We start from the raw sequence: 26,779 nt of genomic DNA, 5'->3' as shown, positions 1-26,779 counted from the left end.
GGCAGCGTCGAAAAGTAAATCCGAGACAACTTAAATACCACGCCATCGCTGCAAATCGCTTAGAGTGCTTGTGAGAGTGCACACCGGCTGCCATGAAAAACTTAGTAACAAACACAGCTGTGCTACCATTGTTTGTGGAATCAGTTTCAAGAGACGTTCTTGCCAGATACTCCAAAAAATGTTTTTTTTTACTTGTCTACACTTTGCCTACAGCCTTTCGAAGGCACATTGCATTAGACATGAATTCGCAGACAGAGTTCGAAACGTGCTAAAAGACTGCTGAAAGCGCACAATGAAGGAGACCTTCATTTTACCACCATGAAGACCACCACGTTACAAGCAGTCATCCTGCAAGTAGCAATGATGAATGATTTGCTGGTGGTCGGTTTTCCAATGAACCCATTTCAAGAATTCTGTGGTAAGCTGGCATTTTATCGACTATCGAAACAAAGTGCAATTTCATCGAATTTCTCAGGAAGAAATCTTCGGAGCTTGTTGAAGAGAGTTGAGTAACATGAGTTGAGTAGAGTTAAGTTGAGGCGGCGTCGCACACTTTGTTTACACTATTGTTTTTTTCTAACGTTTACTTGCCTAAAGGTTCCGTCTAACATGTAGGAAAGTTTGGTGAGCGCAAAGTATTCCCTGGTAGGTTAACCGGAAGATGGTACGGGGGACCTTCAAGTGGCTTATTATTTTACTGTTGATTTCTCTACTTGCTTCGTCCATTCCAACACCAAGGAAATGAAAAATTGAAATCCACCCAAAAGATTTGTAAGTCCAACTTGGATTCCTGCCTACGTCCTTCGGGCGCTGACTGAAATGAGATATGTCGCTCCAAGCAAATCGTATATTGCGCAGAATTATAACATTGCCAGGCACTTAGCCAGGCTAGAGAAAGTTAAGTGCGCGTGCATATTATGGCGGTTGTAGCAGCAGAACGCGCTTGCGAGTAAGGCTGCGAGGTACTTCAACTTGCACATAGAAATTTCAGTACAATCTAAAATACCACTCTGAAATATTATGTAATTGTTCTTCATTGTGGCATCGGAAACACTGCAGCTACACCTTTATGACGTTAAACTCCACATACCACATCTGGTAATATTTTTCAAAGAACCGCTCAATATGCAATTCAAATGCAAGACCCCGAATGTCGTCTGGAACATCAGCTTCTGAAATTATGATGGCTTGTTGGTTGATTTGTGGGGTTTAACGTCCCAAAGCGACTCAGGCTATGATAGACGCCGTAGTGGAGGACTCTGGAAATTTCGACCTCCTGGGGTTCTTTAACGTGCACTGACATCGCACAGCACACGGGCGCCTTGCTTTTCGCCTCCATCGAAAAGCGGCCGCCGAGGCCGGGATTCGATCCCGCATTCATGAGAACAATCGTCGAGCGCCGTAACCACTGCGGCACCCCGGCGTGGCTCTGAAATTATGAGGAGAGGCAGCTAATCTCTCTAAGCAACAATATCAGAAAGTATTTATTAAACCTTTATCGACCGCAGGGCACTGGCAGTTTACAATGAGGAAGGAGTTATCTACTATATTTGACCAAGGAGCCACTATTGGCTGATTTCTTGCGAAAATAACAGAATCAAAATAATGAAGTTAGCAAGTCGACGGATTATTTAGAAAGTTTTTTGAGAGACATGACGCTCATTTCTACCTCCTTGCCCTAATGCGGCGATTCACCGCCGAAGGCGCTCACTGCTGAACCCTAAGGACGTGGGATTGAATCCCAGCCCTAGCAGTCGCTTTTCGATGGAGGCAAAAACCAAGACGCCCTGTGCTGTGCGATGACAATCGAACCTTCCCGGAGCCCTCCGCACCGGCGCGTCTCCAAGCATGACTCGATTCGGGTCGTTAACCCGGTAAAACAAACGAACTTATTTCTGCCACCTTGATGTTGCACTGCGATATCTTGCGTTCACTTCTTTTCTCGACTTGTTCTCCTACTGTTTTATACACTTTTCCCTTGCATTTCGAATCTGCATTTTATGCTAATCTTCTGCTTCCCAGGTAGCACAAAGTGGGCTATGAAGGGTGGGCCCCGGTGGGCCCGATGTAGGCAATGCAGCACAACCCCGGTGGGCTCAATGTGGGTGCTGCAAGAGGGGTCGACGTAGGCCCGAAGGGGGCTGTCCATAAAGCCCCGATGGGCCCCACTAGGGACCGATGCAGGCAGCTCTTGCGGGGCTGCCCACATTTTTCCGGCATTGTTAAAAGGGCATATCCCGCCAACTCCCCGCGATGGACCTACTTTGGACCGATTTGGGCAGCCGCTTTGGAGGAACATTTTTTTTTAATTTCAGTTAGCCCCTCAGATAATGACATAGGACCAATGCGGGTTCTAGAGCGCTAGCCGCACTTGGGCTTGCCCACATTATTCTCATAGGGGTCCGACGCAGGAAATTGATGGAAAGCCCCAGTCCAAGTTTTCCCAATCAATATTTATGCACATAATTAAGTAATTTTTTTATACATGTCTGCACTTTCTAAACAGCCACAATATTAAATTTTCAATAATTCATAACATTCATCTAGCCGAAATGACTTCATGTACATCTTGTTCAGGCTATGGAGATGTGTGTTCTGAACAGTAATATTGTGCTGAGAGTTGCAGGCTGTCCAAAGCAACCACATAAGAGGCAACAGTTAGCAATCAGTTCGTCTTAGTATTTGTAGCGCAATTTGCACGAGCGCGAGAACTAAAGCCATGTAAATTTCTAATCGACTGTTATACAAATCATCTATAATAGTAATTTATGGCAACATCTAATGCAAATAAAGGTTGGAAACAATGATTACGCAATTGCTCGCACGCCTTCTAGCTCCATTACGGCCGATGTGGGACCTACAACGGTTTTGTGTGGGCAGCCCCAATTGGGCTGGGTGTTGGTTTTGAACCTAAAGCCCACTTGCTGTTGCACGTGCCTTCAAATTCCCCGCAAGGGACCCATTTTGGTATCATGCGGGCACGCCCGTCTTCCAGCCCCATTACGGCCCATGTGGGACCTAAAACGGTTTAACTAAGGCTGCCACATTTGGGCTTCAGGAGGGCTTGCCCAAATTGAGCCCTTATTCATATTTAACCTGCCCTCAAGTAACCTACAAGGGGCCGATTAGGGCAGCATGTGGGTATGTCCGTTTTCTTGCCCCACTACGGCCGATGTTGGTCCCGCAAAGATTTAATGGGGGCGGCCTCATTTCGGATCTATGAGGGCTTTCACATAAAAAGCCCACATTTAGGTTGGATTGCCCTCAAATATCCGGCAAGGGACCCTTGTGGTCTGGATGCAGGAATGTGCTCTGCATTAGCCAAAGAAACGCCGCTATGGGACCCATGCAGGAGGAGCAGGGGCAAGCCCAAATGGGGCTTGCCCACTTTTGCCCCATCGGGGACCGATGCAGGTTTTATGATGGTTGCCCCAGCCCTACTTGCCTACATCGGACCTACTGGGGCCCCACATTCTGGGCTACCTGGGTTATTCATAGCGCAACTGGGTTGTCACCTAATGCTATGCAATAACTACAGCGACTGTACATATCGGATATTACTCGTACATTACCACTAAAGCATATAGGGTCCTTTTATCGGCTCTCTTTATGAAAGAAGAAGCAAAACCAGTAGAAAGACACACTTCTAGAGGCAAACATCAAAACGATTATGAAGGAAGACATGCAGAAAAAGGCATCGACAAGGCAGAATAGGAGGCAGTGAAATGGATACGTTTATTGATATCAAAATTCCAAAATTGAAGTGATTTCATTGAATGGATAATGAATGAAAGGCGGACAAACAGGCGAACGATAGAGCCAATGAGACGAGGCATGGACCGTTGAACTGAAGATTTAACCCAACTGAGCAAGAAGAAATCAAAGAAAATGAATTATGCTAGACGCTCCTCAAAATCACATTGTCCTCTTCGCAGCCTCACTGTCGTACCGCACCTCTCACGAGCGTGAAATGTCCTGTCGTAATAGTCGTCATAGCATATTCCCGCCTTATTGGACGCATAACGACGACCATCCTTTGGCCATGCATTACTTACCCTGGGGCTAAAAAGGTATACCCGCCTAATCACTCTTCGCCGTTCTAAGCCGCCAAACTCATTCCGTGATCACGCCCGCTTCCTAGCCAACGAGGACCATGGCTGGCCTTGCTCTAAAAACAACACGTGCTGGAAGGAAACAGGAATTAATTGATGCAATAACATAAAAGCCAGTTGGGTATAAAAGGCGCTACTCAATCCATGTCGTCCGACTCCCGTGCAAGGTTACAGGAGAACACTCCCCTCCCTAGGGCAGAGGACAAACTCCGAGGACGGACAGGACAAGAATGCGGTGTCGCTGGCGAACAAGGCGCCCGGGGAGGTACGTACGCTCGCCAGGATTTATCAACGCCCGGGACCCAGTCTTTCCCCGCGTGTGCTGTGACACAGCCATTGGTTACGCTCGTCCTCTGCGACATTAGAGCCATTTCTTGATAACTAATGTAAATACTGACGCCATCTAGTGATACGGTAACTACCACGGCGACATCAGGATGAAAGGCGGAATTAACAGGAATGACGGCAGACCGTCTCCCATATGTCCCAAAATATAAATTGAACTACACGCCTGTAAGCACATTCTCTATAGAGAAGTCTCCAGGTTGAGCTGACGGCTTCCACGCAAACATTTGCGCTGCGCTGAAAGTAGCGTGAAGGCATTCTCAGGGGTGAATGGCATGGGCAGCGAACTACCATGTCTCAGCAGCCAGGTACGAAGTGGGGCCAGGTCGAAAACTGCGGTCGGAAGTCCGTAGATGAGCAACTTCTGTAAGGCAGATGCAGGCTGACGCCGTCTATGCCAGGAAGGGTGCGGAATGATGCTAGTGACTGCGCTGCACCCGTGACCGAAGGGATTGGCCCACGTGTCTACAGAGCACGGGAGGCCGGCTGAAAACTAGAGGCTAGGGTTTTGCAGTTGTTCAGCTCAAGGCAGCTGTTCAGCTTACGTCTTTTCGCCAGGTTAACACTAGCTAAACGTGACTGCTGACTGGACTCTCCCGGGCTGCCCATTATAGATGCGCCGAATTGCATAGAGGTACCTCCGTCGCAGCAGATGGCAGCGAGATGATATGCAGAGACCAGAAATCTTTGGTTGTTTCAATGAACCTGCATAGAACACAGACCGCTTTCTGCATACATTTAACATAACAAGAGGGAGCACTGGCGTCCACATGGGCCTAGTTGCTAAAACGTCGCCAAAATCTCTCTAGCAACTAGTGTCGTATGGCTGCAAAGCCAAAACGCTCACTTCAACATAGCCATTTCTTGAATTGGACCAGACTGCCCCGCTCGTGCGTTCATAGAATCAGACTGCTCGGCAGCAATGTGCTCTCTCTTTTAAAACTCCACGTTTCTTTGGCCGTATCTCTGCTGGGTGCAGGCTACCACAAAAGCCGTATGCCTAACAGCACCATTACAAGCATCGCCCTCAAAATATTGACCCGTAAAAGGGGGACGTGCACACAGCCGTACACAGCCGCAAAAATTTTGGTGATCCGACCCTGTTCAGCACACGAATCAGATTAGCGGTCGGAACCCACCGTAGCGTACGATGTCAGAACGCCCTGAATCCAGCAGCAATATCGGCAAGCTTTCAGTGTCACCCGTGTCCCCAGGCTCCCACCACTGCGAGTCGAAGAGTAATAAGCGACAGAAAAGGAAAGTTGTACAGGAAAACTCGCACCACCCAAGCGCCTTCCATACTCACTCGCTTTAGGTAGGGCACTCGGCGGGTGATTAACCTCCGCTCAGCCATCATTCTCAAATTGAAAGGAATTTTCCTCCAAAGCCAAACGAGAAAATGCCCTGTAGATATCGTAAAGTTCCAATATGTATTACTGCCACTAACCTCGCAATGAAGAAAGCATGCTACAGGGCCTCGCAGTCAAAACTCCATCTAGGCCTCGAACTTTTATTTCTCGACCAACAATGTCCTCAAACCAAGCAAGTCCAGTGGTCCAGGAGCAGGCCCAATGTTGTGCTGCCATATGTGGGGTTACAAAAGTGAGATAGATGATTTTTCTCCGTTTATTCGCGGCTGACTTCCCAAACCGCAGACCTCGCTCGGTGGACGCGCCCACGAGCGAGTGCCACACCGACCACGGCGGGCCGTGCTCTTGGGAATAAAAGAACAACGCCAGATGACAACAAATATATTTACTGCTTCAATAACAACTACGTCAGCTAGCAGCAAAACGCACCAATGAATATGTCGTCCGACTCACCTATCAAGGTTACGGGCTTAAGTTCACAAACGCTAAGGCCGCGGATAAACTCAAGACCGGATCAGACGAGCAGTGGAATAAACCGCGAGAACTTGCTTTGTCGGCCAGGGAGCCCGCGGGGATGAGTCCGGACGCGAACTGTACTCGTTGAAGAATGCGCGTCTTCTCGACCATGTACCGTGAAGATGTCGGCGGTGTTCTTGCCAGCCTGACGTTGGTGCCATCTCGTTATATATAGTAACTGACGCTGCGACCGCGTGGGGAGAGCCGAGCTTAAGGGAATGATGAGAGATCATTCCCCACAGTCATGTGGCTCTTAATAATACAGCAGCTCACCTCTCAGCTCATGACAGCCTACGGCACACGTTTGCCAATACCTAACCACAAAACATATTTGTGAAACGTTCCAAAGCCACTGTACCAGGTGTAACCGCATCCGCTTCCCAGAGTTAACAGGCAACGACTTTGTGAATCACCGCAGTATAAGTTCAATTTTTAATCTCAGAAAATGAAGGCTCGGGCCAGTTTTCATTCTGGCTCGAGATATGGAAAGAAAATGAACTCCAAAGGCTTCAAGCTTGCAATGTTTTTTTGGTGCCACGAACAAAGTTAAGAACGTATCAGCTTGTTTAGGACACTTTTTCAATATTATTTTTGGGGGGTGCTCTAGCATCGCTTTTTAAGTTACAGCAGGCTTCAGACAACGATCGGTCAATTAGTGTTTTGGGCATATTTCTAGCACCACTCTAAATGTAATTTGGGCCGTATTCCACAACGTAAGAGAACATTGCGGTGGCGGTGTGTCCTGAATTCAATTAGTCATAAAGACAGTTAAGGATGGCCACGACCGCCCAAGCCCAGCGTCCGAGAATGGCAGTATAGGAAACACTAGGTTCGGCTGTCGCTATGATGTAGTGGTCTACTGAAGGGTACTGCGATCCTTATACTTTTCGCGACCCTCCGGAATCAAAGCCCAACCCCTACGTGGAACTAGTTTATTCTACTTCAAATTCAAGGAAAAATTGAAAACTATAACGCGAACCACAAACTGTCTTTTTAAAAAAGTCTTGGTTTATACTCCTCGAGTACTTTTTCGCCCTATTTAGTTTCCGCAAGGGTTGACACGGGGAACCGACGCAGTACAGTGTGGTCAAGCTGCAAATGAAGCTGGACATACATCGAAGTGTCAGAGGCCAGACGAGTTACCTAGAACCTTGCTGACAGAAAAACGTGTAACAATAAACAAGAAAAGACGCTTCCTAGGCCGTCTATGCGGCGAACACAGAATATATTGAAACAAGTTATTAGATACTCAATATTCGCGCAAAAGCATTGCGGACCTCTCTGTCATTCAATATATTTGTTGTACATTTTAGAATTGTAGAATATTGGTATAGCTTTTAATACACTGAAAAATAGAAAATGCAAACGCGATCAAATCCCGGCTGCAGCGGCCGCTTTTTGGCGGAGGTGGAACCCAAAACACCAATGTGCTGCGTGATGTCAGCGTATGTTAAACCGTACCAAGCCAGACATTTCCGGGCGGAGTATCTGGTACCGGTTAGCAGTTTGGTGGTAGTAACAGGCAGAGCTTTCGTTTTTTTTTTTTTTTTTTTATTCGAAACAGCCCTGCCAAGTTACACGCGGAATGCTCTGGTAGAATGTTTGGCTGAAAGAACCACCGAGGTAAGCTCAGTTTCGCATTTTTTCATTGTTCAGTAAAAGCAATGTTTTACCAGTTTTTTTCGTACTTAGATGGCTAGATGCTGGTCGCCATGTGCAAAAGTGGAAGTCTTCAAACATGCAAGATGTACCAAACACAAAATTAGGAGGGCGTTCATGCTTAATCTTAAGCGTAAGCTCAAAGAGTATTCAGCACCGCCTTTTTCCTGGGAGAATATTTTTTCAACCTGCTTGTTTATATCATTTCAATTTTGAAATTGTTAATATTATTGTAACATCAGTATATATCCAAGGTACAGGTGAATCAGCCATAAGCCCCACAACGTGCTCGCTAGGTGTACCTCTAACATGATCGATATCAACAAGCCTTCCCGTCTTATTCGTTGCGTGCTCTGCTAGCGTGGAGAGGCCCTGAGTTTGAACCCGAAGAGCGATATAATTATTTCAGTGAATTACTTCTAATTTCTGAAACAGCTCAGAGGAACCTCCTCACCAATTTGAGCGTCATTTGATCACATCTCTAATTTTATATACAGCTTTATTTGGAATGTAGGGTTTTCAAATTCTCGTAGAATATCCTTGGTTCTGACGTCATAACCCTGTCAACCAATCAAGATTTTTCCTTTCAAATATTTTCGATACGTGCTCCCGAATACTACTACTACTACTACTACGATTACTACTGCTAATACTAGGCTGGCGGTTTTTCGACAGAACAAGCTGTATGCACTTCGCCTGAAAGATAACTGACGAGCACATCCGCGTCAGGTCGAGGCAACTTAACAACGGTGAGACGAGCCTCCAAATCCAGAAACACACAGCCCTCTCTGCCGAATCTGTAACTCAAAATAGTACTCCCTGCGCTCTGCTTCTACGACATGACACGCAATGCAGACTGAGCCGTGACATGTCTGAACTTATTCTAAGGTGACATACTGATGCGGCTCAGTAAGAAAGAGGAAAAAATGGGGAACTAAGGAAATGCTTTGACGCCTTGCGTCGAAACGGTTGCTCGTAGAGTGGTAATAAAACTAAGGTAAGAACGCGCTTTAGCAACCCTCATTGAATGCCCAGGATAATACTAAAGGTGAAAGATAAGGAGACGCAGATCGCTGTGTCCTGTCTTGTTTTCAGCGTTCCTGTTGTCCTGTCTTCCTACGCTTAGCATCCAGCAAAATCCATGCACCAACTAGCCTGCAAGAATGTCCTGGCGGAGATCAACACACATCGGCGCACTGCGTCAAAGACACCGGCATAAAAAGACACTAAACCGACGGTACAGGAGCAAATTTCGTGCCTCTTCTCGAAGCGAGAGTACGCGGACAGATAAGGAAACAGAGAGATTGGATATGCCGTCTGCATCCAGCATTAAAATAATTCCATAACTATGCTCTGCCTTTGTTAAAGAATTCAGTTAGATTGTCTGTTGCTCCTGCTTAATCGTTGCATAATCGAGCTCTTCCACACTTCCATAGTCAGAAAATAAAGCATAAAACATCTTTATTCATTTGCGGTTTAAAGCGATTTCCTAATGAGAACGTTGTCTTGTCTAGAAATTGTTTAACACATGATCTCTACACACGCTTGAGATACCGCTAAAAGCAAGAAACGATTAAAAGCGTTGCTATTAAGAAACCTGCAGTGTAGATTTAAATCTTTTAAGACTTTTAAGGTTTCGGTTGTAGAGAGCCATGTAATCATCTTACCAATGTTTCCAAGTTGCAGACAGAACAGGTTGTACACGGATATAAACTCTCGCCGGCCTGGAGCTCGGATTGCTGTAAAAACTGCTATGCATCCAAAGCCACCAAACACAGGGCAGGCCTGTCCGAATTTCACGCTAAAATTTAATGTCATCACCTTTATTTATCGCCAAGTGCCAAATTCTATCTATTCATTGAAAACTCCTTTATATCTTTTCGGAGAGCGTGCTTAAAGTGACTGGATTTCTTTGGAAAGAAAATAATCTTTATTTTATAGTTGTGGTTTCCCCTAGATAAGAGCATTCCAAATCGTAGCCTGACGCATCAGGACTTCAAGTAACAAGGGACCTGGAAAAAGCTGGAAGTTGTCTGGCTGCAGGACGTGCAGCCCGCCCCTGTCCCCCCTCCTCAGCCCAAAGCCCATTAAAACACTCCATAGTTCGTTATCACATACGTTTTTCTTTATATTTTACCGACAAAGATGTTGAACAACCAGACAAAAAGCTTAAGATAGTAACTTTATTCAAAAAAACAAAATCATCGCTGGGAGAATATTTTCCCCTATACCTATTAAGGGAACACACCGCTTTTGGTTACTAGAAACTGTATGGGAATTAAGGGATTGCTCACAACTAGAAGGACCAGCGGAGAACGTGAAAAGCGCGCTCGACTTCGTGTTTGCTGTGCCTGCATGACTAAGAGGGTTGCAGATGCACCTGTCGATTGACACCAACTGTTCTGGTGCCAGTTTCCCGAACACTGCTCTCAGCGGCGTGCAGAATTTTTCCAGAAGTGAGTCGAGAAGCTGCTTTGATATATTGCGCCGTCGGTCGAGCGGCTAGGCTAGCGCGCCTACGTTCATTCATTCATAAACTTTTATTCATGAGGATGACCTGAGGTCTAGAGGGAAGGGGGTGGGTTAGATGAGGTTGAGGGCGCCAGACTCCGATATGAAGTCTAGCAGGACACTAAGCTTGCGCTTGGCGTTGGTATTGGGTGCTGTCCAGTCTTCGTAAGTCTGGATGTGGTTAGCAGATGTGTAGCGGAAGCGGAGACCAGCTGTGCCAAGACATGCCCAGTTCAAATAAAAGAAAGCGGTCTGTTGCGACCTCTGCCAAACATGGATATTTTGCATTCGCCATTAATCAAACTCGTGTAATTTGATCGCGGTGTCACTTTTAACGTGCATACGCTTCTTATGACGTTTCTTGCACATAGTCAAAGTGTAGTGACTTAAAATGAGGTCTCCCCCGCCCCACCTATGTATAGATGCACATATATATTTACAGTTGACTGAGGCTGCAAGACGACATAAAAAGAACAGTTCCCTATTACTCGGTGTCACACCAAAATTTTGCTATCAAAATATATTTATTTCAACCGGATTAATGTATCATTCCTTAACTCGTCGCCGGCCGTAGCCACCGAAACAAATTTACACAAAACTGCACTTGTAACATGCGCTACTTTTTTATGAGGACCCTAGTAGGTTTAAACGCTCCGGAACAATATTTTCTAAAATACCAGCTAAGAAAGTAGAACCGGTTTTCAGCGATGCTCCTCTTATGAGTTAAGAATCTTGAGTTAGCGAATGCAAGGCTACCGTAATGTACATTGTCTGCGTTCTGACGAAGAACCTTTCCTACAAGCTGATTTCGACATGGCACAACTGGCTGTTGCTAATATTTTGAAGGAAGCAGCTGTACTACAGAGAGCACCGATCTCGGCAAGCATGCGCGCTGAAGTGTTAGTTCCAACTGATTTTGGCTAGTAGCAGGTGCGACAAACAGTGCGTCTCTGGTCGCTGTTACCAGCACAGATAGGACATTTCTAACTCATAGTTTATACAGCAACTTTACCTTGGGCACAGTTGTTTTGAAGACTGATTAAGACAGGTACGCCACCAAATCGCTGAAAATGTTACCATGCGGCTGGCGCAGCGCTGTACTTTACGAGCTGGATTGACACTTTTTATATTTGCGCGTTTTTAACCGCTCCGCCGAGTGATGTCGGCCGCTCGGTAAAGACATCAGTAGTGCTAAGATTTTTTCGATGCGACTGCATCTGCAGGTCGCGGTGGCGCAATGGTTGCGATAATTGATATCTTGTCTTAGTTTCCACCACCAACATACGAAAAACTCAGAAAACCAAGGCAATGCTGCAGTGAGTCGAGGTGGTTGCTTTTCCACTATCGATAGCGCAATCAAAATTACTACTGATAGTACTATCGAGCTATCGATAGTATTATCGGTAGTTTTTTTTATCAGAGATTATTCGACAGTGACCCAGCTATTGATCTTATTATCGATCTTTCTACTTCACTACTGCCAAAGCAAAAAACGCGTTATAGGGGCATATACAAAATGCACAGGGCGTTTCGGATAAATGTAACAAAGGTTTTAAAGAACCCAGCGAGCCTAAAAACACCAGCCAAGAGCTGTTCAGAGGCGCTTAGCCCAGTGCGAGTAATTTGTTGTTCACAAAAGTAAATAATTATTAAAAACTAATGACCTACCTAGCTCTGATTTTGTTTACGTAAGTTTTCTTCACAAACATTGTCAAAGTTCTAGACATTCTAGGAAAACGGCAAGCTACGCTCTCTCTATGAAGTTAGTGTTTGCATATTGTATTTTTACTTGTGAAACCGATACCTTGCAAAATGAAAAATCTTCCTCCTAACCTGGCGCCGCTTCAGTCTCGAAACCCACCCTATACAAAACTTAAGTTTCTCTACAGTGCTCTCTCTGACCAAGCTAGGTGTACCTATTGTGTGAGTGGCATAAGATAGCAACCAGTCCCATGACATCTTATTTCAATGTCAATTATTAAAACTGTGTAAATAGTAGGTGTATGAAAACTTCACAGCTAGCAGTCTTCAGGACCAATTTACTAATTAATTGGCACCTTCTTGAAGCCAATAAGTGAAGTGTTAGGCAAAAGGCTTTACATTGCCGACCGTAATATGCAGAATAGAACAGACACTATAAACAGCTCTTCGATTCATTGTGGTAGGGCTGACTATTATTTTCTAAATAGTGTTTACATTCAGCTGGGACATCCTGTATTCGTCACAATGGCTGTGCAGCGCCCTCCCCGTGTACAGCATATATAACAAGCCGCCGGCTCAGAGGATACGATAATGCCTTATGTATGCAAACATGCATACAGTACAGATAGACCATTGTAAGAGAGCAGCAAATATTCTGTAACATATGCCAGTATTCGTCCAACATCCACGGAGTGACGGCTTGCCCAGTCCTTAATAGCTACGCTTGTCTAATGGCGTCGCAAACACCGAAAAAAGGTCGAATGCCCTAGCCTGCAATTGCCACCCTTGTCTGGTGGCTCAAACATATTGCGAAAGCTTTGGATACAATGGACTAGTGTTAGTAGTGTTAATGTAATGGACGTCGAATTGGTGAATTAAATGCGTCATATATAGACTAAGATATTTTTTACGTTATAGACAGGCATGGCAGCTTAGCCCGGCCACCTAAAACAGTGGTCGTAGGCTCACTGGTTGCCTTGTTTGCTGATATGTTTGCTTCAGGCTTATTTCCGTTTTTGCAATGAAGGTACCGAACTGATTGACCTATTTCTTGCTAACAAGTAGAAGGTAGTAAGCTTACACTTTCACAAGCATATTCTCTCCTCGAGAACACCTTCATTTTACTAGAAGTATCCGCCAAATATATTGGAAGCCAAACAGCAATGTCTAATTGCTTTAATACTTCCCTTACAGGTAAAAAATATTCTTGACGTCCAAGGCAAGACTATCGATGTTCTAAGCACCGAGATTTGCGGTTCAGGAGTGAGTAAATAATTATCCTCTTTACAGGCATGCAGATAACGCAAACAGATCGAATTGAGGATCATGCTTGACCGCGCCTTGCCTGGCACTCTGTTTTGTGCTGCCGCTTCTGCTGATGTAAATGTTGCGAACACAAACCTAAAACTGAAACGTTTGTGGGCTGTGGACGCAAAGATTCATTCAAGAATTCAAAGATTTTCGGTAGTTTCGCCTACGTGCTCCAAATGGCTGCCGGCCCCCCTTTCATTGTTTTTTAGTCTGCTGCGTAACAAGCGCTTGTTGGCTTACACCTCAGTGCACGGCCATATTTTATTTGCGTGTGGGTTTTATCTATGGTGCCGTAAAACTCCATGTAACTAATAACTAACTGTGGTTTTTGCCATAAAATCTGGAAATGTTCTTAGCTCATGCCCCATTTAGAGCAGCCTTTGCACCCAGCAACAAATTTCCAAAGCATATATCAAATTGATACATTCTGAGGTCACTGTTTCTTAATAGTGGCCTCAGAAGCTTTGAAGCAGCTTTTTCTTGATATGAAAAGAAGCCCCGTAGTATAAGGTAAATTATGACAAGAAAAGAACGAAATCAAATATTATCGCCCAATGACGCATTAAAGCTTAAGGACGAATTCAAAGATAACTGAAATTCTAACTCCTACATATGTCCTCATTTAAGTTATATTGCAAGCAGGAAACACTATTAAACAACATTCTAACTTATTAGTGAAGTATTAGAGAACGGCAGTATTGACAGTTATCAGAGAAAATACTTTGGCATGCCATCGTGTTTTCGACGCAAAAGAAGACGACTGCCTCAGCACGCCTACCAAGCACGTGCAGTTCGTTCTTCGTGGCAGCAGGACTAAATGCCGTTAGTTCGCTGTCCCGTTCCTGTCTGGCCCAGCGGGTCCTGCCAAATATATTTGTGGAGACCCGACAACGAGCGTGTCTGTGGTTTATCTCCACCATACTGTCCAGATGTACCACTGTTCTGCATAATGTGACTATAAGCTTAGAATTCCAGATTAATCAAGGAATCCACGTGACCCTCAGGAAAAGGATTGAAGTACTTTAAAATCACGGCAAAAAACGTTGCGTTAGTGGATCCGAGAAAAGCCAGCTATTTCATTTCACTGGTGTTCTTCAGTACAAAAACATTTGTTCACTTACTGTCTGAAAAATATAAAACAAAAATGTAAGGAGCTCACGCAACGGTATCGACTACGTATTTTGTTCTTTGTTATAGTTTGCCAGTTCGGCATACAACAGTCAAGGAAAGCAAATGCCATAGTTGTTTACATCATCATCATCATCATCATCAGCCCGACTATATCCACTGCAGGGCGAAAACCTCTCCCATATTTCTCCACTTAACCCGGTTCTGTCAGGTCTGACAGCCGCCGTGGTCAGTTGTTCCGCAGCCGCTGGTGACTCAGGGCCGGGGTTTTATGGAACTTATCATAGGAGGTTGCGGCCAATTACTGCACCAGGGTGGCCAACTCCTGTTCTGGTGAGGGAGTGCGTTGCCGGAGGTGTTCACCGGCATCAGGTCGCACTCCAAACCTGTTTATGCAATTCCATCAACACGCGGATTTTTTTTTTTCATCCGGTGGAGAATTGCGCGGCACCGGGATTTGAGCCCCGGTCCTCTTGCATGCGAGGCGGATGTTCTACCGCTACGCCACCGCTGCACGGCCTATTTCCGCTCCTTACATAATATGATATATTGTTTCGTTACTTGAGCAATCTGTCTGGAAACATTTTAACAACTTGTTTATTAACTTAATCACGCGCCACAGGACTTCCTCATAACAAACGACACAAGAAATCGACGTGAACTCATGATATTTATGTTGGGCTACAAAAATTAAAATTTAGCAACTTGTTTATCAACCTAATCACACGCCGCAGGACTCCCCATAACAAACAACACGAGAAATCGACCTGATCTCATGATATTTATGTTGGGCTATAATTATTAAATTTGAGCGAATAAAAAAACGGTCTATGTTAAATAAAACTAATAGCTGTTCCGGTAAGAAAAGGCTAAAAACCAAAACATGACAGAGGCTCCATGGCCTAGCGCGAGCACTCTGAACCGTGCGCACGCCCACCTCAATGTCATCTGCGATATCATGGGTCTGCAGTATGTATAAATAAATAAATAAATAAATAAATAAATAAATAAATAAATAAATAAATAAATAAATAAATAAATAAATAAATAAATAAATAAATAAATAAATAAATAAATAAATAAATAAATAAATAACAATTTAAAAAATTTAACATTGAGAGACCGAGGTAAATTCAGCGCATGTAGCGATCGATGCGGATGACATTGTAGGAAACAGCGCAGTGTTTATATGTGAACACTCCGAATGGGTTTGGCCCTATGAGTGCATACCAGGAAACTATCGCTAGAGCCCCCTACATGTAAAAAGAATGGCGAATTCATATGCCAGAATGATCATGGCGTTAATCGACTTCACGTCACGTCCAAATTAAGGGTGGTTTATTAGTTCACTTGTTTGGCGAGTAATAGGTTATTACGCGCAACCAAACCAAGTTGTAGAACGTAGGACAGCGCTGCAACAAGTTCGATTTTGATGGGATCATTTCTTCAACGAGCTTCCTCATCCTTACGTGAGCGAATTTTGCTCTTCAATCTCAAAGTAATTGCAGTTCTTTACACTACAGTCAATTCAACTCTACTCAAAGTGCGTTACCAATCAGTCATGTAAAAATTAAAATCATGATCTTGTTATTTTTTTCATAACGCACTTTGGACCTGCTATTTCCTCTTCGTGTTGTTTCGTGTGTGCTACCTTAGACTGCATTAGGGACTCTGTCCTTTGAAAGCAAAATATTTTATTTTAAATGTCTTGCCCGCATCATACTGAAAACAAAATAGCTATGGTTTAGCTTGTGGTCAAACCTGGAGTTACGCGAGAGCTATCTGCATGGCTACATTTTGGTTCTGCTTGAAGGTAAAAATATGGCTTTTGCACGTAGTATTATAGTCTATCATTTTAGCTTTGTTTATGCCAAAGGGGGCACTTTGACCACTAAACTGCGATGAGGCGAAAGCCTCTATCGCGCGGTGGTCCGAAGCCCTCCACTACGGCACCTCTTTCTGTCTGTTTTCACTCCCACCTTTGTGATGACGCGATAGCGTAAGCTACCAGTCAAGATATACAGCGCCGCTTTAACAGAGCCGTATGAACGCAACTGCGTGGCCTAGGGATAACGAAAATGCAAAGGTTTTGGCAGGCTGATTGTGACATCACCCTTCCATGTGAAATTAAAGACCTAGTTGGCAGCTCTTGCCAAACGTAATGTAAGAAACCCCTACGTCCGGTTAGTGCTCGGCCATGTCAGCTGCCACCTTCCGCGTCCCATGATTTCTTCGTCGCTCTTCAGACAGGTACCCGAAAGGCACCAAATGTCACGACGAAATTGCGAGGCTCTAGCCAGTGTAGCTCTCACTACATAAACCTTACATATATTGGATTTCAGGGTCAGTATAGTAAATAATTCCGTATGCAAAGAGCAAAAAAGGGTGTTAATCACCAGGTTGAAAACAGCATTTTTTGGCAAAGAGAACAATTTTCAACATAAATAAGCTTTATTAGCGAAATCTTCATTTTCTAGATTCTAGACCAGCGTTAGGTCCTAGAGGATGATGTGAGCTACTGGTCGCTATTCATCGATCTACTTCGCTAAACACATTCGTTAGCTATTTTCGTGTGTTCCAGTCGATGAACCATCATTGAGATGTTGCGCGGGACCTCTGCCTCATTCTCCACTGACTGGCCTACACGCAGGTGCAAATAGATGCTGTTTTTCCTACACTGAGCTACTACACTTTTCAACAAACCGCACAAGCTGCAACTGTTTTGCGGGTAAACTTTCTTGCCATAAAACCTACTGCGCTTGTTATCTTTACCTTGTCTCCTGTCATTCTATTTTCATTTGTGCTGCACATCTCTAAACATTTCATACCGGCCTCTCTGTGCATTCTTTCTTCTTTTTGCAGATGGATTTTCCATGGTACATACTTAGTTTACTGGCACAGGTGAGAACACTTTGCTCTTTTGCGAAATTTGCACGTTTTTACGGAGGCATCAGCACGTACGTTTAATTATTTTTGAAGGGTCACTATGTAGAGAAAATTCAAAGCTACTGCTCAGAGAAACATTTTCAAGAAAAGCTTACGTGTACAAAAGAATACCCGTCACCAGCAATGTACATAGTGGAACGATACATCTAGCGTGTCAAGCAGCAGTGCTTGATTTAGAGAAAATAAACCTTGAATTTTATTCCATGCGAAGCTACCACAGAATAAAACATAATGAAAAAACAGCGCTACAGACGTGGACGGAGGTCAAGAACAAAATCGGTGAAAAATGTGTTAGTGAACCATCAATCGCTTTAAGAGATAATGAGGTTGGGTTTATAAAACATGGTGTGTGTGTGGGGTCATCATGATGTGGCTTTTACTTAATGTGTGATTTGGTGCTGCTTGACTGGGTTATTTATATTGAGTTTTTTCAATAAACTTCAGTTGCGAGTCAGCGCCCGTCCTGTTTATTCTTGACCTCCGTCCACTTCTGTAGCGCTGTTTTTTCATCATGTCACCGTACCAACTCGCCCAGATGTCTCTTCTATTACAGAATAGGACATAGGGATGTGTAAATGAGCGAAGAGTATTCGTTCTGTTTCATTTGTTTAGGCTTTTAGAACTGCTTAGCAGTACCACAACGCTCGTGGAACGTAATGTAGCCCAGAGGTACTACTCACTATTTTTGAACATTAATTTCAAGTACAGAAATCGCGTGGTTTATAGAACAAGGCTCAGCGATTTATAATCTTTCAGAAAGTTCTAACAGCCGAGCTTAGCTTATCCTGGCAGAAGTACTACCCTGCCCCCGTAGCATTCGCGGCAAATTCACCTTGCCTCTCAAAAGACTCGCAAAAATGGGGGGGTGGCAAAATATACATTTTGGATCGATCTGTTTTGACCGTACGTTGACTAAAACCTTTGTGAATGTGTCTCTGCGAACTTGTCCGTGTTAGCTGTTCTGTTATTTGTTTGCTATTTGCACACTAGAAGCGATAAAATCACCAAATGAGTACACGTTGCTTGAAGAACCACCGTGCAATTCAGCACATTATAATGTACAGCGTAGTTATTGTGCTAAGTGTATTAATGCTGGTCACAATGAAAATATTGCATGCGTAATCATGAGAATGTGATGTACATTGCTGTTGTTTGTAGCTACGAATACTGTGTCATTTGAAGCACTAAGTCTTTTGGAGGCTAATAGCTTACAACGTACTCAGCTCATAGCATATAGGCATTCTCCTTACATCGAGGAATGTGTCTTTGCTGAAGCTATGTACTCTGCTCCTTAAGGACGCCTTGTTTGACTTTATTATGTAGCTTTATATGAGAGAGCTGCACAATAAGGTTATGAGTGTTAGGTTTTAAAATGTAAAGGAATAATTGCCTAGGCCTAAAAAAGCGAGGTCGAAAACAAAAATCAGAATTAGGCAAGAAAGCTCGCAAAAATAATAAAGTAGTAGACTAACGTTTAAAAAAAGGGAATAAATTCAATATATTTGCTTAGAAGGAGCTGTCATGGCTAACTTTTCTCACCACCGTTTAAAGACCCCGCATTTCGTTAAAGTTCCGTAACTCCTGTAAATCACAAAACTCTAGTAGCAAGGTAAGCGACTGGTTAATCATAACCAGTAGGCTGCAGTCTTCACTATGTTCTTCTTGCCCTGCGCAAGTAAATAACTTTTTCATATTGTTTATACCTCGCAAGTTCTCTACGTCATGCAATACCATAGCCTCCTTTATACTCTGTGCCTGTCAACGCGCCGCGCGAACAATAGAGCGGCGCCGTCGGGTAAAATTGCGCGGCGCTGCTCTTCCCTCGCTGGGGGCGCTACTGACGTAGGGGTCGAGGCGCGCGGGTACGTCGACGCGGGGCGGGAGCGCTGTTATTCGCTAACGTGATAACTGTTCCTAAGCATGAGTCGTGCATATACAGCATATTTACTTCTAAGGCCGACATCCACTGAGCATAACAAGTGATCATGATACTTGTGTAGGCAATAACACCAACGCTATATGACATTTTATGTTAGGCAGTTTCAAGAAATAGCGCATGGCTCGAAAAACTGCATGACTGCTTCGCTAGCGCCAATGGTAATAGAAAACGTACAATGCTAGTCTACGCTGCAATAAAACAAAATTTAGAAAGAAAGGCCCCAGCAATTGTTTAAACATTTCACAACAGCAATTGTGCTACAAGAGTACCATGTAGAAGTGGTGTGATGAATAGTTGCCACAAGTAGGAAAAAATGTTCACGGTGACTGCTGTCCCTGATAGCACTTCAGAAGCCAGCTTGATTTACAGATGATTGGAACAACTGCATCGCAGTATGCCATTGAGATCTGTAAGAAGAACAATTTTGGTATCAGCTGTTACATTCAATGATTCAGCGCGTCGTACAAATATTTTTGTTTTAACTTGAAAAACAAGGAAAGACAAATATACCCGTTGCATCTTTCTGTTTCGATCACTCCAAAATAATCGTCACAATAGGCAAAGCTTGTGTTTTTATTTTTTCACAGATTTGCGCAGTTAGCGAAACAAAAATATACTGCGCTGGAGCACATGTAACATACCACACAGACGAGCTAACCAGGGAAGACGTTAGCATCGCCGTCCAGAAAATACACGTGCACATTTAATAATATTATTACCTTACTGACGCGTAATAAACACACTAATGGTGCACTGTCGTTATTTTTCACAGGTCTTAATGCAGTTGAGTACGAGTTTTGCGGTTTCCGATGCTAGAGAGGGACAGCGATTTAGTTGACAAGGAAAACTAATATAGGCTTCACACGAGTCGGGTTAACTCACTTTAAAATAGTCATCTTCACAATAGGTAAATCTTGTGTTTCTATTTTAGCACAAAAATTTGTAATTAGTGTATACTGCAAGAAAACAAAAACTTTCGCAGGAGCACAGCTAACACACTACGCAGACGAGCTAGGCAGGGAAGCAATTATCATTGCAGTCCAGAAAGCACAGGTGCACATCTAACTTTACTATTGCAGTATTGACGCTTAATAAACACAATGTTTGGTGCTGTCAGTACCTTTTACAAGCCTCAAAGCAGCTGAACACTTCGCAGCGATCGCCGGAAGGACAAAGCAAAGCTAGCACTTACCAGTTGGTACAATGCTGTATTCCTGCAGCACCCGAAGACAGAGAAAAGTAGAAGCATGACCTTGCACAATGCAAAATAGTCCACGAAACAGCGAGAAAGCGGCAGCGCGTGGCTATCCGGACCGCTTTGCAACACGGCGCACCCGACTCTTCCTGGCGAGGGTGACCTTACGTCGCGGTCGCCATCTCTCGGCAGCCAGCAGCGTAACTTGTCAACGGAGGAGGAGCGGCGGCGACGGCCGCGGAGCGCGGAGTTGCCAGGCGCAGTGTGTTAAAAGAGGCTATGGCAACACTCGCATATAGTCGCTTTACTACCACCATATCCGCTCACAACTGCTCGTTAAATTTCCAAGGGCAGGGAGGGATTTTCGATATTAGCGCAAATAGTTTCTGAACAGAAGCAATAATCTGGCTTTAATGCAGATGACCAAGGCAGGGATTTTCAATATTGTGGCAAATAATTTCTAAGCCCAAGCAGCGGAACGAAAGCTTCCCTCATATTTTTGGTAGGTTTTAATATAATAGATATTAAGGAACAAAACTTGGAAGCAATGACGAGCATTTAAAAGCGGCCCCTTTACCCGCTTAAGATTTGGGCGCTAAGGGCATGGAAGGCATCTTTTGTCCCCTCATAAATTCTTATTGTTCTAGTCGGCTACAAAACCACCCTCACCGTAGAGTTTATTTATTACCTACGATAGTTACGTTGGGCTATGGGCACATTCGTGATCAGAACCTGACAATTTCTTACAGTCCCGTTAACTTGTGGTAAACTTTTGTCATACTATTATTGTTTTCTGTGCATTTCCCAACAGAAGCACATAATCATCATTATAAAAATTTATTTCCACCACACTAAATTACCAAGAGTTAGATACGAGCGAGTTGCGTCCATTAGGCGCAGTTAGCTATACGTTTTACAAGACATTTATCGTCTAATGACCCTCGCTTTGGGTTTATATCTTGCAAATTGTACAGTGCAATTCTTCTGGCTTAATTTGGTGTCTGCAATGAATTAGCGTTTTAAAACGATTAGGCAGCTGCGTTTGAATTGATAATACCCGCTAGTTAAGAATTTTGAAAGTTTTAAGTAGATTCGGTGTAGCACAGCACGTTAATTGAAAGCTTTGACAACTGTGCGGTCTTTTATTTTGTATCAGTTATCCTTCGAGCAATTATTTCATAATTTTGATGCCATTATTTAGAAACCGCAAAGTAGTCTTGAAAGGATAGGGCTGCTACCTATTAATTACCTTTTACAAGGAAAGCTATTGCGACGTTCAGTTATGCTACCAGATATAATGGCTACTTTTTGAAATTTTATTTTTCAGGGAACACTTTGGAACAGTATCCAAGAATGCATGATAGAGGTACAAAGAGAAGGCTTATAAACACAGATCTCTGCAGTGTCGAAATAAAATCTTTTGATTATGATTAAATCGACATTTTCCAAACCCGTCAAATGACGGGGCTCTAACGCACCCCATGTATTCACTATGTAGCTATAAAATTTGTCCGTTCACTACTTCATTACAGACTTCATTAAAACACAGCTTTCTATCGACACATAGAATAAACGATTTTTAGACCCCTATACAAAATGTTTGGTGGAGTTATATCGACGACACGAAAATTCGCTGCATGTTTCAGTTACCGCACCAGCTCAATTGTGAACAATGAGGTCACGATCTGGTAAGCCAATCGGAAGACAGGTACAACATCGCTGAATAGACCGATGTTCTACTCCGGCATAGCTACGACTGTTTCTGCAATAATTTAAATAAAGTCGGTAGTTTACTCTCCGCCCATAATGCGCTATAGTGCAGAACGATACTCTTTTATATTTCCAATTGGAACGAACACAGTTATCGTGATGACTCTGCGCTGTAGCCAATGCCAATGCTTCTCTTTCCTACCTTGAAGCTAAGACGTGCCCAATGAGGGCAGGACGATCGATCAAGCATCGTTGCGAACGTTAGAAAATTGTGGAGCAGCCAGCCATGCTAGCCCTGCACGGTGCAACATTTTCCGCTTGCTTTGTTTTTCTAGCCGGAATTCTGACGGAATTTCATTGTACCAGGCCAAGATTTAAGCGGTACCTTGTTATGCCCTAGCGAGCATGTAGATAAGAATTAAAAACGAGGTAAACATTTCTTATTTCGTGGATGACAATGTAGATGCAGCTATATAGCATGGCTTCCTCCTTGCGAGCAACGTAAATTAGGTTTATTCTCATGGCCTCCAAATTTCCAACACGTTAAAGAAATCAACGGGCCAGTGATACAGCACAATAATAATACCAACAAGAGATGCTGCCTGATTCCGGACGCCCGTGTAGGTGTAGTACTTTCACCACATCTTACATAATCGTATGGATGAAACCTCAAGAGTTATGTAAACACTACAAAACCAGGGAGTAGAAAACAGGGATTAAGACTGCCATATGAAAATACCTGTATAGATTATCCACCTTCTGCAGAGCCAATCAACTCCTCCATAAGGGGAGGCGCAGAATCCTCTTAAAGAAGGTCATCAGGCACGGAGACGCAATCTTTGTAGTGCTAATTACCGCGCCTTTTGCGGAGGCATTCAGAGAGCTGGATATGGAATAGTTAAGAGTGATAGTCCATTCAGAATGCCTCGGTGAACTGTAATTCGCAGATGACCTTGCATTGCTAGAGAACTCAGGAACGCATTGCATGAATAAATAAGGCCATATCCACAAACTTGACATGAATATCAGACCAATGGATGAAAAATTGAGTATATAAGTATGAAGAAGTCTAAAGGGGGAGAGGATATTGTTGAAAAGAGAAAAGCCTCAGCAGTTTTGATATAGATGCTGAGCCTCAGGAAGCCGTATGGGGATACTTTAACTTAATGGGATATTCCGGGGAATTTTTCCTTATTTCCTATTGCCAATTGCATACAAATTGCAAAAAGGGGTGGAGTGCATTTCATAGGCCTCACAGATACATTAGTACAGTCTATCAACATGCATCTGCACACATTTATATGACAGCGAGCCTGATATTCTCCTTTGAGGCTGGAGCATGGTGTTTATCGAGATTGGTAAAATTCGGATAGCCAAACAATTCAATCGAGGGGAACGCAGGGAGCTGTGGACTGAAAGATTAAAGGTTTACCGTTGTCATAAACGAAGCGATGATACAAAAAAAACCAAGCTATTAATTTTCCACGCAAACTAAAACCACAATTGACATAATAAATTGTCATTTATTTCCAAAGCAAGAGAACCGGCTTTCTATAACAGCAAAAAACTAAACTATAAGAGAAAAACGCAGAAAAAGAAAGTTGTGATTTCTATTCCTGGATGAAACAGGAACACTATAAAGATATGGTCACGAGCTGGCAATGGAATGCCCAGGCAGGCAGGCAGAGGTAAGCAGAGGCAGGCAGGCAGGCACAAGCAGGCACAGGCAGGCAGGCAGGCATAACTTTAATGAAATGCTGGCAACCAACGGTTCAATGTGTCGTGATGATTTAGGGGACTTTTAAAATGTCTTTTCTGTAGTCGGGAATATATTGAATGGCTAACTATCCAACCCTTATTCTCCATCACGGTTCCGTCCACTAGCTCTAAAGAACATCCGTAGGTGCCGAAGGGAGGCTCACAGAAATTTCAGCCATTCGCCTATGTTTTATCTGGATTATTTCGAATATAATCAAGTAAGCTTTACACTCACTGCGAACCGTTTCTTAATTGCAACCTGTAATAACGACATTGCGAAGGCATGAGATTATCGCTTTCGGAGGGTTTCTACCCATGCGCCCTGGTGCCAAGGATTGCCACCGGCGCGCGTTGCGCAGTTTTTAATCAAGAATTGTTGTGGTGACGCCAGAGGGCACGACTTTTCCGTGAGGTGTAGGTAGCCTACATGTTGCACCGCTGCGCCCGACAGAGAATGGTGCTGACTTTTGAAGGGTTGAAGGGGCACTAGCCGCCGCCAGTTAAAAACCAGCATTCACTGTTGAGCTAATGGTTCCAATTTGGTTCACAGCTTAACCCGCACGGCCGGGCGCTTTGCATGCAGGAGAGAGTTGGTGTTCGCACATAAGGGAGACAAATTGAGCTAGGGGGCGCTGCGCCGCTCTATAGGCGAGCACCCGCCGTGGACACCTTGGCAAAACCTCTGCGCAGCGCGACCGCGTCGTCTGCTCCGGGCTGCATTGAAACGTGTGTTGTGTGCTCCGCGCTGCATTCGAGCGCATGTTTACGTGCTTCTCGGGTGCCGCCTCGGGTCCCTCAAAATACTTATCGCTTGCCTCTCACCTTCGAGTAGCAAATCCGCGTTTATGTTTTTTTTCTATGTCCCAAAGCATGCCAACAAACTCTGTTTGAAAACAATGTTTGCGGCGATCGTTTTTCAGGACCTGAAGCAACCCGCATCGACGACATTCTATCAGTTATTCATACATTCTCGCTTTCGAAAGCACCGATAAAAACGTTTCTAACCAAAGAAGCCTGTTTGTAAGCCGGGAAACCGATAAGAGCTAAAATGAGGAACCCACTGGCGAAGAGCGCTGGCTTTGCGCGCGTCTCTACGTGCCTTCCCCCTCCTCCTCATTCTCATCTTGCTCCGTGTGCCTGCGGCCGCACCTGGCACGCGCTACCACACAGGGGGGCTGCGATGGCTCCATAGTAGGCAGTGCACTACGCGGCCGGGGACGCGCGTAGGTTTCTCCGTTTCTCTCCGCTCCGTCTGGAACCGAGCGTTCGCGTCGCTGAGCAAACCCAAGCTTGGGCTCCAGTGCGGTGGTCCAGCTTTTTCTTCCCCGCTCACTGCATGAATGTTTATGAGCACTGCAGTGAATATTAAGGTTTGCGGTCTGTGGGGTTAACTAGAAGTCTAGCTTTCTCTTGGCAAGTGGTTTGTGAAAATACATTACTCGTTTTACTTCACTCCCTCTCAACTTTATACAAATTCTCTGACCTATCTTGTCTCCCCTCCTAGATGTCAACACCTAGCCCTTAACCACTTTTAAGCTCCACCTTTTGTTTATGTCATCTTCCTCTTAATTATCTTTATCTTCAGGCTCTACTACTAAAAATCCTGCCGCAATCTTCACCATGATATAAGTTACATGTTGACCGCTGTAGTCCAGCTGCAAGCAGAACCATATTCGAAACATAAAAAATGGCTGGTTCGTAACCTCTCTCAAATTGCTACATGCTGCCATTTTTTTTCTCGAGAGCAAAGTCGGTGGTAATCAATTGTATGTTGGTTTAACATGAGCACGCCACTTCTTAGCAGCGCCTGTGATCCAGGAATACAAGTTGACCATTTCCGTCCAGACGTTTTTGCATTCCACATGTTGCCATTAGGCATGGTGAAAAAGGGCGACAAGGAAATTCGGAGGAATTTCAAACTACTGTAGAGTGTTGACGACAATTTCTGAAAGGTTCCTGACGAAGCGATTATTCAGTGTCCACTTTCAATAGCCGCGTTAGAGGTTCCACTGCAGGCTCACTTTCATAAGGCAGGCTTGCCTAATAGGCGCCGAACTTGGGCACGTCTATAATCAGTGTCCCACCTCAAACATATCTGTAGAAACGCCACGACGAGAGACCTTTTCAGTCACTGGTGCTTGTGTGTCACTCCACCGATGACGCACAAATAATAATGGTGGCTCTCCTGCTCGAATGTCGTGCACGCACAGCTCTTCCTTCTGTGTGAGACGAGGGAGAGAGGGCAGTTTTCAGTCATTTCAATATATTGACGTGCAGCTTGGATTAAACATCGAAAGGTGCCTCCAGATTAGCGGGCCGTGCAACGTGAGGGCTCTATACAATACGTGAACCCATTGGCGGGTCACTGGTTGATTATGATGATGATGATGATGTTGCCAGTTGTATTGACGCCTACTCACAACTGTGGATTGACCACCCATTCGGAAAATACTGCCAAATTATCTGTAGTCAGGACAGAATTCCTGCGTTTTTATTGCGAAAGCAATACTAAGATCACTTTTCAGCCGTTCGCATAGAGCGGCTGTGCACATGAAATGACCTTTTGCGTAACCTTCTG

At 44.2% G+C, this 26,779-nt stretch overlaps 1 protein-coding gene across 1 annotated transcript; it reads left to right on the top strand.

Annotated features, from left to right (window-relative positions):
• Positions 1–228: 228 nt before the first annotated feature.
• On the top strand, positions 229–22,145 carry LOC146181242 (uncharacterized). Its single transcript, XM_084577870.1, has 5 exons — positions 229–418; positions 7,908–7,966; positions 13,409–13,477; positions 17,516–17,554; positions 22,061–22,145. The coding sequence occupies exons 1-5, from the start codon at positions 319–321 to the stop codon at positions 22,118–22,120; spliced, it is 327 nt and encodes a 108-aa protein (XP_084433996.1). The 5' UTR covers positions 229–318; the 3' UTR covers positions 22,121–22,145.
• The last annotated feature ends 4,634 nt before the right edge of the window (positions 22,146–26,779 follow it).

Source organism: Amblyomma maculatum, chromosome 8 (assembly GCF_055883805.1).
Source record: "Amblyomma maculatum isolate TAMU_Amacu chromosome 8, ASM5588380v1, whole genome shotgun sequence".
Classification (NCBI taxonomy): Eukaryota; Metazoa; Arthropoda; class Arachnida; order Ixodida; family Ixodidae; genus Amblyomma; species Amblyomma maculatum.
Note: the sequence above shows the minus strand (reverse complement) of the source record. Positions and strands in the feature narration are given on the sequence as shown.

What these genes read in the sequence shown, in the direction of transcription:
- LOC146181242 (XM_084577870.1), top strand. Translation starts at nt 319, where the DNA reads ATGAAGACCACCACGTTACAAGCAGTCATCCTGCAAGTAGCAATGATG. An exon ending in CCCATTTCAAGAATTCTGTG is followed by an intron (nt 419 to 7,907) that starts GTAAGCTGGCAT and finishes TATTCGAAACAG; the next exon opens with CCCTGCCAAGTTACACGCGG. An exon ending in CCGAGATTTGCGGTTCAGGA is followed by an intron (nt 13,478 to 17,515) that starts GTGAGTAAATAA and finishes TTCTTTTTGCAG; the next exon opens with ATGGATTTTCCATGGTACAT.